This window comes from Pundamilia nyererei, unplaced genomic scaffold (assembly GCF_000239375.1).
Source record: "Pundamilia nyererei isolate P.nyererei 1_Seehausen unplaced genomic scaffold, PunNye1.0 scaffold00002, whole genome shotgun sequence".
NCBI lineage: Eukaryota > Metazoa > Chordata > Actinopteri > Cichliformes > Cichlidae > Pundamilia > Pundamilia nyererei.
In genome coordinates this window covers 6,315,094-6,332,359 of record NW_005187403.1, presented here as the reverse complement: position 1 = coordinate 6,332,359, position 17,266 = coordinate 6,315,094, and the positions used below count along the sequence as shown (strand labels likewise).

At 41.5% G+C, this 17,266-nt stretch overlaps 1 protein-coding gene across 1 annotated transcript in view; it reads left to right on the top strand.

Moving 5' to 3' along the window:
- The first annotated feature begins 7,601 nt into the window (after nucleotides 1–7,601).
- Nucleotides 7,602–17,266, top strand: part of thbs4b (thrombospondin 4b) — an 18,595-nt gene continuing 8,930 nt past the window's right edge. Inside the window, exons 1-12 of the mRNA XM_005720295.2 lie at nucleotides 7,602–7,907; nucleotides 11,670–11,867; nucleotides 12,244–12,509; nucleotides 12,627–12,729; nucleotides 12,862–12,944; nucleotides 13,062–13,113; nucleotides 13,483–13,634; nucleotides 14,441–14,578; nucleotides 15,786–15,863; nucleotides 15,958–16,110; nucleotides 16,187–16,291; nucleotides 16,381–16,488. Coding sequence (XP_005720352.1) covers nucleotides 7,829–7,907; nucleotides 11,670–11,867; nucleotides 12,244–12,509; nucleotides 12,627–12,729; nucleotides 12,862–12,944; nucleotides 13,062–13,113; nucleotides 13,483–13,634; nucleotides 14,441–14,578; nucleotides 15,786–15,863; nucleotides 15,958–16,110; nucleotides 16,187–16,291; nucleotides 16,381–16,488 — 1,515 coding nt within the window. The 5' untranslated portion in view covers nucleotides 7,602–7,828. The remainder of the gene's footprint in view (nucleotides 7,908–11,669; nucleotides 11,868–12,243; nucleotides 12,510–12,626; nucleotides 12,730–12,861; nucleotides 12,945–13,061; nucleotides 13,114–13,482; nucleotides 13,635–14,440; nucleotides 14,579–15,785; nucleotides 15,864–15,957; nucleotides 16,111–16,186; nucleotides 16,292–16,380; nucleotides 16,489–17,266) is intronic.

The window sequence follows — 17,266 nt, the reverse complement described above, 5'->3', positions numbered from 1 at the left end:
CGATGAATGCATTGACGGCAACGTTTTTGTTTTGAGTTTTATGCATTTTTCCATTCTTCCTGTCACTCTTGAGCAAATAGAAGCAATTTGTCTAATAAGCCTGAAATGTGACAAGCATTCGATGTGGAACAGGGTGAGTGAAAGAAGCTCTTTTGTGTGCGAGCAGAATTTGTTTTCTTTCTACCTGTCATGTACCCAAACACACGTGTTCGCCTTGTGCTCGTATCTGCTGGGCCAGACTGCACACCAGGAAGAGGCAATAATTGCTTCCATGTGCTGGCTTCCCTCTCCACCTCATGTGTGCGCCCTTCTTTCCTCTGTGCAGTGCTCAATCAAACCAGGTGAGCGCGGCCCGGGTGTGGACGTGAACTGAACCCAGTGTGCTCTCCACTCGAGTGCTTTTTTTCTTTCCCACAGCAAGGTGGACCTTTCTAGCCCAGACATGCTTGGTCTCCGTGCACCAGATGTGTGAAGGATTAGATGAGAGCACCCGGAATAAGACTCAGTGAAGCACAATGTGTCACTGCTCATGCTGTGTAAACAAACCAACTCAATTTTTAAGTGTACACGTGCGCTGTCCTGACATGCCAAGAGAACCGTCCCGTTCGTGTTTTGCTGAGTTGAGTAGAAGATTAGGATAGGTGGATTAAGATGTGTGCCTCCAGCACAGAACAGCTTGCTGGATGATCAAATATCTTTAAAAAATTCCCTTTCCCATAAGTCTTGCTGACATCAAATGGGTCTGTGTTGACCGTTAGCCTTTAATTTGCTGAGATTCACCAGCTGTTCGGAGGTGAAAAAGGAAGCTTCTCCTGACAGCAATCCTCCACCAGTGATTACCTTGTAGGCCAAACTGTCTAAAAACATGTTCCTATCTTTATATTTAAAGCATAATCCTCTGCATGAGAGCTATAAGCTTGATTCAGATTTTGGATTTAAAGAAGAAGAATTCTGTGGTTGTCTGTCCTGCTAGTGTTGTTTCTACCTCACCCTCGGCCGATGTGTTGCTGCTCTATTGCTCTATTGCAGAACTCGGTTTGTCTGGACATGCAGTTCTCATATTTCAGCTAAAACAACTCATTTACTGCTATCTCAGATTTTAAGCTAAGTATGTGAAGTTACTTTGGACACTAGTGACTGGTGTCTGTTGTCCTGTTGTCTATATTGTGAACAAAGAAAATATTGTTAAAGGCAGAGTGTCTTTTTTCATGTATTTGGCAATGGTTGGCTTTGCTCTGACTTTGTATAATAGCAGACAAGACACACACACATACTCGGTTCATTGAGTGCATCCTTACACACAAAGCTGAGGAACATTAATGACAACTTAAGCTTTGGAAAATAATACTGAATGCAAAACAAATAAGGCTTTACTTCACACAGAGTGCCCCTGTCTGAGATCACACACTCCAAAAAAAAAAGGAAAAGAAAAAAATTCTGGCTCCTTTTAGATGGTAAATATTTAATCCTGCTTATTTCTTGTGTTAAGTCTACACGTATAAATCAGTGTACTGCTTCAGTCTATAACAAGTTCACTTTACTCAGTCAAATGCAGTAAGATAAAGATTTGTAAAACCAAATATGGGCTCTGTTGGTTTCATTTACGCAAATGCAGCATTTTTTCACTCTGGAGGATCTGCCAAGTGTTCTTTACTGAAAGCTTTTCAAATGTTTCTGAATTTGGTAAGTAAGCACAAGTTCATTGCCATGTCTCTTTGTGTTACAATTGCAAAACTATTCATTCTAGCAGCAAGCTACATGTTTTAAAAGTTTCTCTGTAGCTAGCTAGCTAAGGGTAGATGCAGAGTGGGCTAAAATACTGTTTCCATTACAAGCTTAAGTATTATTTGTAATTTTTTAAGGGAGTAAATTAGGCACAAAACTCTTAGCAGAACATTCCTTTTGAATATGGACACATGAAAGTGAGGGGGTACTGTGTGTAATGGCAGTGATGCTAAAATGACTGGATGCACCAGTAAGAAGAGGGTAGCTTTATATCCCATGTAGTGGAACAAATACACAATTTATACATAATTTAATCGTTGACAGCCACTGATGTAAAGTGCACTCATAGGACACTAGTTACACCTTACTAATATTGGGTCCGACCCCGTTTGCCTTCAGAACTGCCTTAAATCTTCCTGGCACAGAGAAGGTGCTGGAAACAGTTGCGCACCTATTATGCGACTCACCCGTTCCACCACATCCCAAAGAAATCATTTCTACTTTACATGGCTGGTTGTCCTTCTGGAAGGAGCCATCAGAAGACGGATGCACTGAGGACACAGTCAACAACAATATTCAGGTAGGCTGTGGTGTTTAAATAATAGGTGGTACTAACAGGCCCCCACATCATTACACCACCAACAGCAATCTGAAGTTATTGGCCAACATTCTTCTCATTCAATTTTGATGAGCCTGTGCAAATTTCAGCCTTGGTTTCCTGATTTAGCTGACAGGAATGGCACCTGGTGTAATTTTCTGCCTCTGTAGCCCATCTGCTTCAAGGTTTATTGTGTTCTGCCTTCAAAGATGCTTTTCCGTATACCTTAACAGTAAGAAGTATAAATTTGAGTTGCCTTCCTATCATCTCGTCCTCTGACCTGTCATCAAAAAGTCATTTTCTCCCATGGGGACTCCGCTCACTGGATATTTTCTCTTTCTCTGACCATTCTCTGTGAACTCATGAGATGGTTGTATGGGTCCACAGTGTCTGACATATTTAGAATAGTCCTTCTGGCAATTAATGCATACCAAGTAAGAAAACATGCCTATTAATCTCTAATCCATTCGCATTTACTAATTGTTATTTAGCATTACTGTACTAATATTAAGTACAGGGGTCTAAAAACGTTTCATTCATTCAGTGATTTGTTGGGAAATTTCAACAATTTTTTTCAGTGTTGATTCACTTGGTGTTCAAAAGACTAAACCACTTTAAGTGTATTAAAATATGAACAGAAAGGATTTCATTAGCAATAAAATAGCACCCGAGGTTTCGGTTAACAATAGTCAGTCTTGTAGTGAGGTTATGGGTTTATGTCAGCTAAGCTAACTCTGCTTAGCTAGCTAAAATTAGACTTTATGTATAGATAGTTAAACAGATAAATACATTGATAATACCATACATGTGTTTTGTAGTCCCAGTATTTTCACAAAACACTTCTTTGCTTTTGCATTAGATGACACCTCTCAGTCTGTGATGAGCTACTCCAAATGAGCACACCTTGAAAAGTGTGCCTTCGTCCAATCGATGTAAAGATTGGTAGCACTGGAGAAAAAGTTAGAGGCTTATCAAAGTCTGTAAAATTCCTTCTCTGGCGAACATAAATGTCTGTATCAGTTTTCATGGTAGTCCATCCGGTACTCAGTGAGATGTCTGAACCAAGGCAAAGGTAATGTCTTTTAAAGTTGTGCTGCTAGCATGGCTAAAAATAAAAACAGTCAAAAACTGTCAGAAAAACAGGAAAAGGTTGCATCAGGGTGGTTTGTATGAAAAACAGAAAGCTGACTGGGTGTCGAGAAACTAAAGCAGTGATTTACAGCAGTCTCCATCTACAGAGTGAGGTGTGTAGGTGTAGGCGAAACATCCACTCAGTTGGAGTGAATGAGTCTGAACGCATCCAGCTGGTGCGAGTGACTGAAAGAGCAGCTGTATAGTCTGAAATGATCCGAGAATGAACTCACAGTTTACACATGGCAAAACCATCAACCATAACTTCTAACGCTGACTTTGCGGGGGCTTCCATTAATACCCTTGCATAATACTGAGTAATCTAGCGAGACACTAAGGCCGCATTGTTGTTTTAAAAACGGTATTTTCCCTTATTGCACGGAGAATATCTTTGTGCACCTTTCATCAATCTTCTAACATAATAGCTATGTTTTTCCAACAAGAGCAGGTTCACGTTACAGTGTCCATAACTGACGCCGCCTTGAGCGATTTTACAGGGATATGAAGTTGGGCAATTTGGTCAGGTAAATAAAAGTAAAGAGGAAAAAAGCAGCAACAGTTTAATCGGTATTCTGTTATTTCTAAGTTTTAGACAAGTCCAACTTCAGCTCGAATACCTCAAGGCCTGGTACTAATTGAATCTACAACAGTAATAAGTTTTGCCTCATTTCTACACATTTTTTTGTACCATATTACTTCTACAACATTTGATATATAATTTGTATTCATGTCCTCTGCGCCGAGTTCGACGATTCCAGGAAACTCAGTGGCGTTATCCACCATGACATACCAATTTGGCTCAAGAATTTGCAGACTAAATATGCTGCAGGATGTGGGTCCATTTATTAGGCCTCTGCCTTGAGTTCAGAGCTACAGTCTGCCTAACACCAAAAATTCAGGCAATTTAATGCTGTAATTTCGGGTTTGGAGTGAGTCCTCTCCACCAGACTGGGGTGAGGTTTCGATAGAAGCGACAGATTTAATGAGGTGTTGGCTCAGACCCCTGTGACTTGCCGACCGGCTGCTGTTACATAACTTCATCAGGTAAGACAGTGCAGTGCTTGTAAGGCTCTACATCCTACAGCGTAATGAGCCCTTAACCACTCAGCGCAGTAGCAAGGAGACTTATGGTCACCTCCAGCTGTGTCTGTAAAAGTCTGTCCGTTCTTCAGACCTCCTAATGTAAGTCGTTTTATGAAAGAGCTTCTTATGAGGAATGTAATTATTATTTTCTTTAATAGTGTAGTTTCCCTGACATAAAAAAACACTTCCCCCAAAGTCTGTACCTGTAAATCATTTCAGTTATGCCAGAAAATGTCACATTGACCAGATAAACTTAGTAACTGTACAGGATTTTCTTGTGTGTGCCGTGTGAATAATATGATTCAGAACTAGGGTGAAAAGTTACAAACAGACACACACACGCACAAACTTCTGCACAATCCAAACAGCTTGATCTCACACCAGAGGAAGGAAAACAGCAATTACGTCTCCTGATTGCAAAAATAATGCTATAGACACACTAGGGAAACCAGTGGTTGGATACTGCGACACGACCAGTATTATTCGGATTATTCGGATACACGATGTCTTTGAAATGGTTCCTTCTTAGACATGGACCAGGTGTGTGACATTTAGCAGTCAGCTGCAGTCTTCAAAGCGACTATTGTGTGTCAGGATGTCAACAAAACAAAGTCAGCCTGCTGTCAGCCTACAAATGAATGGGGTTAAGGTGGCAATGTTTGTGATAATACAGCGATTAACTGTGAAATCAGTGAAAAATCACAAATCTGTTGCCATGTACATATGCAGAAATTCACCTTAAATAGAAATGTGAAATAATTTTTCTACATCTTCCACAAAAGGAGTGATGTAGTTAGAACTACAGGAGTGATGTAGTCTAGAAGAACAATTCAGCTGCAGAAAAACATATAACATTATACCAGAACACAACCAGCTGGCAACCAGTTGTTCAGTTCTGCTATTGCAAAGAGTTACATTGAAGGACAAGCTCCAAACTGGCTCAGATCAATTGCAATGTGTTGGCAATCTCTCCGAGAATGATTGCATTAAGTCAGTGTCAGACTGCCATTGTTTGGAGACAGGTTACCTCCCACCAGGTGATCCAGCATATGAATAAAAGTATCTGCCCGAAATTTTGAGGCTGTTGAATACCTCTCGCTGCAGATATTTGCAATCAGACATCAAGTTCGAAAAAAATCAATGTAGTTGATTCATTTCAATTTTATTTTATTTATATAGCACCAAATCACAACAACAATAACATCAAGGTGCTTTATATTGCAAGACAAAGACCCTACAATCATGCAGATGACCCCCTACGGGAAAGCACTAGGCGACAGTGGGAAGGAAAAACTACCTTTTAAGAGGAAGAAACCTCTGACAGAACCAGGCTCAGGAAGGGGCAGGCATCCAGTTTTTACTCTAGTGTGACAGAACCACAAACCAGTTCATTATGAGTTAAGAAAAATGTCGAGTTTAATTTAAAAAAAACCAAAAAAACATCTTAAATAAAAAAACATAAAAGGTGAATCTGATTAAAATTAAATGTGATCATAAAATATCTGTAGTTTCTTCATTTTTCCTACAATAAAACATCTTTTGCTTTGCTGTTAATGCCTCACCTGCCTCCTATTATGGACATTTAATCACTCTTGTTTTTTGACCTGTTTGTCTTGTCTTTGTTTTGAGTTGAAAGGTTTTAAAAAATGCGAATTGTCAGACCTCCTCTGAGCGAGGGAACAGCTCTCAGTGTTGTTTTATGTTCCGTAAAGCCGTAACTTGAAGTCGGCTACGTAGTACTTATTGGTAACACAGTACGTTTTGTTGTTTTTGGAGTTGCAGCAGCGTTGTAATCTTTAATGTCTGTTACACGTCATGTAAGTTGAGTTACGAGTGTGGGTATGAGGGTCTCGGGATTTGGTTGTATCGATGTCACAAATAAAAATAGTCAGGCGATGGTGTCAGACACATTTGGGCTTTAGTTTTATCTCTGAGCCAGCTGCAGCGCTCACTGTCTGACCTCATCAACCGCACCATGATGTGAGTCAGTCCAGGGCCTCCAGCAAACTGATGTGGTCTGTTGAGCTCCTGGCTTGGGCTGCCGACCACGCATGGAGGTCTGTGGAGCTTTCTGTCATCCAGAACCCCGACGCCTGCAAAGCATCATTCTAAAAGCCAATCACAGGGCAGATAAAACTCTGAGCGCCCTGCTGCTGACTGAATGGAGTCTGTAACAGTTCACAAGCATGAAAAAAAAACCCAAAAAACAGTGCGGCTGTATTCTGGATAACCACAAGGAGCACCTGTATTGGCGTATGGAAACTGTGACTCATTTGGTGTTGTTTGTTGCTATAGGTACTCGTGTTTATGCTTTTAAGTGGGAACATCATCTTGTAGCCACTAAGACTTGAAAGAGTACAACATAATTAATACAGGTTCTGTGGTAACATGGAATTAGGCTGGAGGAACTTACTTAAAAACATAAAATGGAACAGTGAAAGAAAGAGGGAAAAACAAGCAAAGCATAACTCTGACCTGAGCTTCCTCACCTCTACCAACTGTGGCCGGTCACGCGGTGCCAGACATGCTGACGACCCGGAGGCCATGTGAGCCAGCAGCCTGTCTGAAGCTCTACTGGCCGCTTAACGCGGCTTGTTGAGGCACGAGCAGCAGAGCGCTTGTTTCCTGACCTTGCCCAGGGATGGAAGTGGCAACCAGGGGCAGATAGGAAAGGTGTTACATCTGATCCCTGTAAGGAAAGTTAAAAAAATCTGTCTTTTAGTTTTTTCAGGCAGAGTGTTAATAAATACTAGAAGTCTGTTTGCTGGAAGTGGGAAACACATTTTCAGAAATTCACCCCAAGCTTGAACTCAAGAGTCTAAAAATATTCTGACTCCGGTCTGGTTTGAAACGTGTTTTTGGTGGCCAAACGTGGGTTCCTAGACTCTAAAGGGAGCAAACCGTGTACAGCAGATTTGTGAAGGCGCCTGTGGGAATTGGTAGCAGGCAGCAGGAGCCAATGCAAAGAGTTTTCCCAGGTCACTCCTTCTCTGCATGGGGCCGCCTGAGGAGGGTTTTAAAAGCAGGTTCTGGCCCTGTTGCTCCTCCCTCAATAAGACTCCTACAATCCCTTCTTCACACACTCTCCCTCTCTCTCTCTCACACACACATACACATAAAAGCAGTCAGCACCCTCTATTAGGCTTAACATGACAGTTTTGCCTCATTTTTGAGTCAGAAAGGAAGACAAGTACACAGATACGCCTCAACGGGGGGAAACTGCTGGTGTTTCAGACACATTTAAGTAGCTACAAAGAAAACTGCAGATCTGGGACCAGTTGGAAGGACAAAATGAACGTGTGGACGGCCCTCACACTGGCCTTGCAGCTGCTATTAAAAATGTGCTTACACGTGGAAGCACAGGCTTTGGGTGAGTGTCTTTTTTTCTTTTTTTTTGAAGTGTTTTGAGTCGCTTTTTATGTCAGTTATTTAAATGTCACTGCATTTTTTTTTTATTTGGATTATATGGTTGCTGCTTGGGATGACAAAAAAATCAAGAAGTGGAAAAACATCTTTCTTTTTTTTAGGTTTACACAAACACACATAAGGAACGATGTCTTTAAGGTTTCTTTTTTATTTTTTATTTCTGACACCCTGCCTGCAATGTAATCGTCCATTTTCATTAGCTGTCAAAAAAGATTCAATGGCTCCACCACTCAGTATTTTAACACACTTATGTATGAGTTTTAATGCATTATGGATGAAGCAGACACTGTGAAAGAGAATATGATATGCAGGCCCAAACACAAAAAGATCAGACAATGTGTGTGATACTCGCTGAGGTGCGAATAAAATGCTAAATATCCCAGTGAGTTGTAGAAGATATGGGGCAGTCAAATGCTTTTATTTGGGCTGGGTGTGTGTGTTTCTGACAGGAAGCAGGCAAAGATAAGAAAAAAATATTAAAAGTAGACAAAAGTTTGAGTATTAAATCCCACCATCTTTCCGCTGAAGTAAAGACATCCTGATTTTGATATCCATCTAGCCGGATCTGCTTGATTACTTCGGCTCGGGAGATTCAGCTTCCTGGCTCGTTTTAATTTAAAGAAAATCCCAGCTGGGTCACACACATGGGAATAATCAGAGATGATCTGGGTGCAGTACTGAAGTTCAAGACTCTCTTCTCTCTCACACTGTCTGACACGCGCTTGCAGTCACACACGCACGCGCCCGCATTTATTCAAGGTCACACACAAACTCGGGGCTACGCGACGCATAGAAATGTTGGCGTTTAGAGTTTATCGCCCTTCTTGCAAACCCCACCAGGTGATTGATGGCATACCTTTAAAATGCCCATTAATCCCTGGAGTCTTTTGGCAAATAGGTGCCTGATGGTATGTATAAAACAAGTCCAGATTAATGGAGTTTGTCATCTATCATTTCTCAGGCTCATTGTCTGCGTGACCACAAAACAAGGAGTGAGATCCATTTAAACCAGCCAAGTCTGGTTTTAGGTGCTCAAAAATGACATTCCATAAGCGTTATCTATGTTATTGATTAATATTAACATCTCAAGGATGGCTCACTGAGAGCTGATATTACTGAAGTTTAAAGCGGACTCTTTCCTCTGGGCCATCCTCCAGGCCGAGCTATATCAAACTTTAAAATGAGGTAAAAGGGGGGAATATCCAGCTCTGCTTATCTTTGCAGAGTTTATGGTGAGTCTTAACTCACTGTTTAGCTCAGCTGACAAGTTCAGTTCAATTCAGTTTTTACTTATATAGTAAAGGTGTATTATATTGTAAAGAAAAACAAAACCCTACATTAATAGAGCAAAAAACCAAACAATCAAATGCCCCTCTACAAGCAAGTAACTGGCGACAGTGGGAAGGAAAAACTCCCTTTTAACAGGAGGAAACCTCCGGGACAAAACAATAAGGAGTCCACCACAACTAGTTGGGGTTGAGAGGAGGGGGACAGGACGAAAGACATGCTGTAGAAGAGAGGGGGAATTAATGATAACAGGTGGCAGAAAGTCAAAGCCAGCAACTTTTTTCCATTCATTTTTCTTCCGCTTACAATTCAAATGTCAGCGTGGATCTAAGAACAAAGCTGAAAGTAAACGTAACCTAAATGAGTGATAATGACAATAACACATAGAGTTTCTGTGTTTACGTGAATATATCGTTCTGTAAATGTACACACGGCTAGCTGATTCATTGATTCACGTAGGCTGCACTCATCCAACAGAATATATTTCATCCAGTTTATTTAGTTTCACTTTTTAAGAATAGACACAGTGTCAGCGCAGAATCATGATGGTCTCCTGGAGAAATACACATTACAGAATACTGCTCTGTGTTTACAGTGGGGGGAAAAAGCTTTTGGACACTGCTCAATGTGTGCTTTGTTCTTGTTTGAAGCTGCGACATCAGTGCAGTGGGTTTCTGGGTTTATGACAACTCCCCATGTCAGCACAGACCATGTGATCTGCTTTCCAACATTATCGCACCGTAATGTTAACGATCGAGGGTATTAACAAGTAAATCAATTAAAAACACATACAGCAATGCAAAAATAGCAAGAGAAATGCTGAAAGCACGTTTTTACTTAGTTTATACTTATTTTAGTTTAGTTTTTACTCAAGTTTATTCAAGACTTAATGGAAGCCAAAAGGAAAGCTAGTGTCAGAAGTAAAGTAGGAGTGCACGTGTAGTTACATTTGTAAACACTTACACATCTTAAAAGTGACAATATGTCATGTGATGTTTAAAAATGTCTAAAAAAATATACATAAAAGCCTAATATTGTTTGAATATCATGGTTTTGGTCCTGGGTAGCTAGATGACTCTTGGCTAAATGTGACTTTGCTTCTTCTGTTCTATACACTACGATGTTGTTAACGTAATTACTTCACTGCTGTTATGTCTGGCCTTTAAATGTGATGCGATAAATTAAAGCTTGCGACACAGAAATGCTCGAGTGCGAAGCGTGTGCTGAAATGCTAAAACAAGGAATGCCAGCCATTTGCACTCTTTACAGTAATCGCACCGTGACAGATTTATATGCTGGTGTTAAGGAAAGGTCAAGACACTGTTTTCCTTTATGGCTTTCAGCTGAACTAGTTTTATGAAGCTTGAAATCTGAGGTTAATCGGGGGGTGAAGTGAGGCACTTTCTCAGGGTCTCCTGTGTAAGACAGCCCTGACCCTGCGAAGCCCTTTGTCCAGAAGACTTATGAAAAGCAGGACTGTGCGCTTCGTGTGTGTGGATGCCACTAAAGACACGATGCACACATCGAGCTTCCTTTGTTCTCTTTTCTTTTCTTTTTTTTTAATATATTAAAAAGTTCTTATCTTGATAAAAACCAAACACAAAGGATTTGAAAAGCTTTACATTTTTAGTGGAAGTAGTGTTGACAGCACGGTGCAAGCAGGCATTTCGGTGGCTTAGTCTCACTTATCTGCGCACATATTTAAAGGCTCTGTGTTGTGTCTGACAAAACACAAGGGACCCCAGGCAGACGAGAGAGATAAAAGAAAGAGCGAGAGATCTCATCTGGGGCAATCTTGGCTGACAACAGTCAGCGGAAGCATTTGGGAGCAATTTCTGCTCCCTCACGACAGAGGGCCGTGCGGACCGTTTCAGTGGTACTTGTGTATTCACGATGGTGCAGATGCGGGACTAGAGATTCAATACGCATCCTCTTGTGGTTTGCCCAGCTCCCAAGCCACTTTATTAAAAGGAGACTCTGACCATGAGCACCAGTGTTCTGCTCCTCTCTGGCTTTTTACTTTTAAATTGCCTGTCAGTTGAGTCAGAACGTCTAAATTTCACTGTGCTTTTGTCTGCAAGCGGAAGCTCCATCTCATTTTACAATTCAAACAGTTTTAAAACAAACCTAAGAGAAGATCGTAAAAACAGCACACATCTAACGCCACTGTATGCTGTTTACTTACAAATCCGCCTCCTTTTGATTTGCCTGAGCCGACCCAGCCTGCCAAGTTTGCGCTGACTGATTGACGCAGCGTCTTGCTAGAGCATCTAATGCTGGGTCAACATCATCATCTTCTTCTTGTCGACTCGGAATGTGTTTACTCTCGGATCAGAGCGCCGCTGCGGGTTGTAAATATTCACATCATCCATTACTCATGTGCTTTCCCGTTTCCCTGCCTTGCTATCTGTCTCAACAGTCTACGATCTGCTCACCTCACCCGACTGCCTGCCAGACCTGCTGCAGGGGGGCCTGACCGGGCAAGGGGTGAACGAGGCTTTCATCCTAACCTCCTTCAAGTTGCAGCCCAAGACCGGAACCACTGTGTTTGGCCTGCACAACCCCAGGGACAACAGCAAGTACTTTGAGTTCACAGTGATGGGGAAGCTCAACCGAGGTAGGAGGACATCAAAGAGGCGCTGGTTGTTTAAAGCTACGCCAATCAATGTCTTCATATTAAAAATGGATTAAACGTGATAATGGTTAAAGACTCTGCAGACAGACCTGAAATCCAGCAGACAGTGTTTGCCCCCACATAATGAACTGTACTGAGTTTGTGCCCCAAACTATTTTGGTTGTGGCCAAATAGCTACACAAATAATGACGTTGCTGTTGCTATGTGCTAAGACGCAATCCAAGCACAGATAGAGAAACAAATAGCAAACAATATCAATGCTTAACATCACATAAACCCTTTACAGCAACACAGTCAATTTTCCTCTATTCATTACCGCTTCTTCCTTCTTCCTCTTCCATGCCGTGTCCTCTTAAAGCCGTGTTACGGTACTTGAGGAGTGACAAGAGGATGGCCTCTGTCACATTCAACAACCTGGTGCTGGCAGATGGCCAGCAACACCGACTGCTGTTCCACCTCAGGGGGCTGCAGCAGCAGCAGCAGCAGCAGCAGGGGCCAGGTGGGGTGGAGCTGCATCTGGACTGCAGGCTGGTGGAGACAGTCAGGGATCTCCCTGCTGCCTTCCAGGGTTTGCCAGCAGGCTATGGCACAGTGGAACTAAAGACCATGCAAGCCAGAGAGCAGGTGAGCCATCGCTTACAGTATTTCCACACAATAGTGAATGCCCTTCTGTCACGATAATGACTCTGTAGGTTTCCAGATGGCTTAGCTGTGCACTTTCACTCGATTGATTTTAAACAGGAAAGCTTAGATGAGCTAAAGCTGGTGGTTGGGGACTCGTTTGAAAACGTTGCGTCGCTACAAGACTGCCACTTCCAGCAAAGAGACTCAGTTCAGACTCTGGGTAAGGTTCTTTCTGTGGAAATGTCAGTGAAAACACTCTCAGCGATAGGAAATGTTGAGTCAAAGGGGGGCAGACTCTGAGAAGCCCTTAGCTCTGTTTCAGCTGAATAAAATAACAGTCCTTCTCCCACAGGGGTCAACACAAAGCAGCTGTCCAATCAAATGCTGGAGTTAACGAAGGTGATAAATGAGCTGAAAGACGTCCTAATTCAGCAGGTAACCACCTCTTAGCAGTCCCTCTGAGGCCACTTAATCTTTGCTCCGTCAATCCTGACCTCCCTGACAGCTCGCCTGACTGAATATAAACTTTTGTTCATTTTTGACCCGTTCCAGGTTAAAGAAACATCCTTTCTCAGGAATACCATCTCAGAGTGTCAGGCCTGTGGTAAGATAATGTCTATAGTAGCTGTCAGTCATTGTAGAGAGGAAAATTGAGGACCAGTTTCCAATTGTTTAATTTATCACAGCTGATCACTTTCTTTTTTTTCATTATCTCATGTTGTGTCACAATGCAAATTAAAATGGCACAAATGTGCACATTTTAATTTAACGGAAGACTTTCTTTTTGCTTTGTTTCTGCACTGACCCCTCAGACTCAAAACTCTCTCAATAAATTAGTTATCCTATTAGCAGATCGCACATGATAATGGTATCAGTACATCCTTATCAGTATCCGTGCCTACATGATATTTTGATATTACTGAATGAATAACAGATGGTTAAAAAAAAAATCTTTATTTCCTCCTATTTAAAGGTCTAGGTGGCACAGAGGTGGTGAAGCCAAGGTGTACACCGGGTGTCTGTTTCCGTGACGACATGTGTATAGAAACAGCAGAAGGTGTTGAATGTGGACCATGTCCTGATGGATACACTGGAGATGGTTTTAACTGTGATGATGTCGACGAGGTAAAGCTCAATATCGCTGTGTGTGTGTGTGTGTGTGTGTGTGTGTGTGTGTGTGTGTGTGTGTGTGTGTGTGTGTGTGTGTGTGTGTGTGTGTGTGTGTGTGTGTGTGTCCTCATGACAGTCAATATAAATTTACGACCTGTGGTGTAAGGGCAAACTGTCGACATCCTTTCGAGTATTTTATGGCTACTACTTGGGCTGCTGGTTTATGAGATTATAGCTAGGGTAAAGACAGATAAATGTTTTGAGTGTATCTATTTGGCATAGCAGCAAGTTCATATTAGTGGTTTTGGATCCCGATGAAAAACAGTGTGAATTAACAGGCTGCGATTCAGGAGAACACTCAAATACACCTTGATGTCACTGAATAATGGTGGCTCCAGAATTGATCCATAAATGACTTTTTTGACGATCTGTTTATAGGTGAAAGAAATGCATCTCACTGTATTTTTCACCATTTTCAGCATATACAGACTGAATGGCAGTGGGTCCATCAAACTGGAACATGAGAAGCAAAGATATTTCACACAGGCTAATGTTCTATAATTTAGACTATGACCAAAAAAAGCAGGTAAAGGTAGAACTTTCTAAAACAAGATGGAGAACCTTATAAGGATGACAATACAAGATTGTGTGTTTGCCTGTCTGTCTTTTCTGTTTGCACTGACCTCTTTTCTGAGGACTGGGCCCTTTAGCATTCTCTTTCTTGCATGAGCAATGTCATCAGACCTAAAAGCTTTTGGGGAGAAGCCCTTTGAGAACCACATACATTTTGCAGCTCAACAGAGTTCATGTCCTTTCTGCAGTGTCAGTTTAACCCCTGCTTTCCTGGAGTGCGCTGCGTCAACACTGCCCCAGGCTTCCGCTGTGACGCCTGTCCGCTGGGCTACACCGGCCTGCCAGTGGAGGGTGTGGGCATAGTGTACGCTCAGACCAATAAACAGGTAAGACAGTGGATGCATCATGAAGGAAACAGAATATTATTATCAGTGTATATCAAAAAAGACACGCACATATACACAAAAATGGACTTAAATGTAGTCTGAATCCAGCAGCAGATTGCAATATGTTGTTGATCTTACCATAAAATGATTTATTTAAGCATTTAAACAATAAAGGAGGGTTCTCACTTCAAAAGAGCAAAGAGCAAAAAAGTTCAATCAATAAATGTGCCAACACAAGTGACTTTTACTTTAGGTGTTTAAAAAGGTTTGCACAAACCTATGGGGGTTTTCACTGGAGTCCAGTCAGCCAGTAGATCAGGTCTGTCAAGCTCATTAGATATCATGTGCTGCATAGAACCCACTTTGACCTCAAGAGGGCCGGGCCGTTGAGTCCCTGAGATATCTTAATGTAAGAAAAAGGGCAATTTCAGTGGTAAATCTCAGTTTTTCTACCTGAAATGCAGCTGTAGTGAATGAAAGAAATCTATTGGCACAAGTAATTGTTTATTAATTACTTAATTACTTTAGTGTTGTGTAAATGGCCACGGGCACGGTCTTTATCAGTAGGAAAAATTGCATTACTTTTACAAATGAGTTAAAACTCCAGAGTTTTACCCAACTTCACTTTTTTCCAACACCATACAGTGGGTCGGTTTGTCTTCTCCGGGCCAATTCTGGCCCCTGTGCCTTATGTTTGACAAACTTGGTCGAGAGCAATGAAGACACCAAATTTAAAACATGAAGAAAACATAACTTTTCCACCTCGTTGGACTGCTTTCATTATCTCCATCATGTCACACAGGATTAGCCACACTAAATGTTTATCTTGATGCACCAGATCCTGATTGGCGGGAACAGATGGATATCGTTTTTTTAATTTGCTGATTTACGTTCTACTTCCATGCTTATTTATTGCTCCGAATTTGTAAATATGACCTGCAGTCTGCAGCGTGTTATTTACCCTTTTAATGCATTTTAGATTCCTACAAAATAAACACCTAAAATACCCGGTGTGCATAAATTACTCCCACTCTAATTTGTGCTCTAATACTGTAAGTATTATAAAGCACAGCTTCAGCTGTTTCGGGGCTTTAGAGGATTTATATGGCATCCTTTGTTTTGTTTTGGGGCGTATTTTTTACACTTATTTTTGGAGCAATTAAATCTGAACAAGTTGTTACAGTCTGCTCATTTTTTTACAATCCAGGTCTGCGATGACATCGATGAATGCAAAGGACCTGACAATGGAGGCTGTACTGCAAACTCGAACTGCCACAACTCTGCGGTAAGAACACCGTTGATGTATTGTATGACCATTACTACAGGTCTTTATTGCTACTCAAAGATGCTCATGTGCAGTTGTGATAATTCCCGCACAGGGCTCCTATCACTGTGGTAGCTGTAAGTCAGGATTCACAGGAGATCAGGTGAAGGGCTGTAAGCCGGAGATCAGCTGTGGCAACAGCCTGACCAACCCCTGTGATGTCAACGCTCAGTGTATTGTAGAAAGAGACGGATCCATCTCTTGTCAGGTAATATTCTTCATCACTCAAATGCTTATGTGCAGTATATGAATGAGTTTGTAAGAAGCTTCATTTGTCTTGTCAGTGTGGAATTGGCTGGGCTGGAAATGGATACCTGTGTGGAAAGGATACGGACATTGATGGATATCCAGATGAGAAACTCAAATGCAAAGATCCAAACTGCAGAAAGGTAACCATGGTGCAAGTTGTCAAGATTAGCAGCTTTGCTGTGGCAGGTATATCTTTATTTAATCATCATACTGTCACATGTCTTTGCAGGATAACTGTGTCTTTGTTCCTAACTCTGGTCAAGAGGATGCCGACAGAGATGGTTATGGAGATGCCTGTGATGAAGATGCAGATGGCGATGGTATTCCAAACGAACAGGTCGGTGGCTATCTCGCAACAAATGCCTCTAAAACATATTATACCTAAAGATTCTCATTTTTGTTTGCCTTGCTAATTTTCCTAGATTGATTAAGCTTGTAAAAGTACTAATACCTCCTATGTGTATGTGCACTAAAATGACTGCTGCTCCTGGCAGACGGTTATTTTACGACTGTAAAGTGGGCAAAGGGGCTAGCCTAGCTCTGTCCAAAGATTACAAAATCCACTTGCCGCTGTTTTCCAAATTCACCTATTAACATATCATATCCACAGACACCACATTTATGCACAGAAATGTGGATGTAGCAACTTTGAGGTCACCCACTGGCTACCTTTACAAAGCCACAAGTTTGGTGTGGATACAACCATTTGCTGACATCAGGGGAATCGCTTGCTATTTAGATTAGCAAGATGCATTGGGATGCTAATGCTGGCTTACGAAAAAGACTTAAAGCAAATTAAACTGCCTGGAGAAACTGAACATCCGATATTTAGAGTGTGTTTAATTACCATCAAACAAAGCCAAAATCCTTTATAAAGTATACCTTTAACTCTTAAAGAGGAACTGCAAATTTTTATACTTAAGGGACAAAAGTTGCTGTTTGCTATGGGCAGAAATATGAGCCAAGTGGCACTGAATTCCCCCTCACCCCATACTACTGGGAGTGCAGAATTATTAGGTAAGTTGTATTTTTGAGGAATAATTTTATTATTGAACAACAACCATGTTCTCAATGAACCCAAAAAACTCATTAATATCAAAGCTGAATGTTTTTGG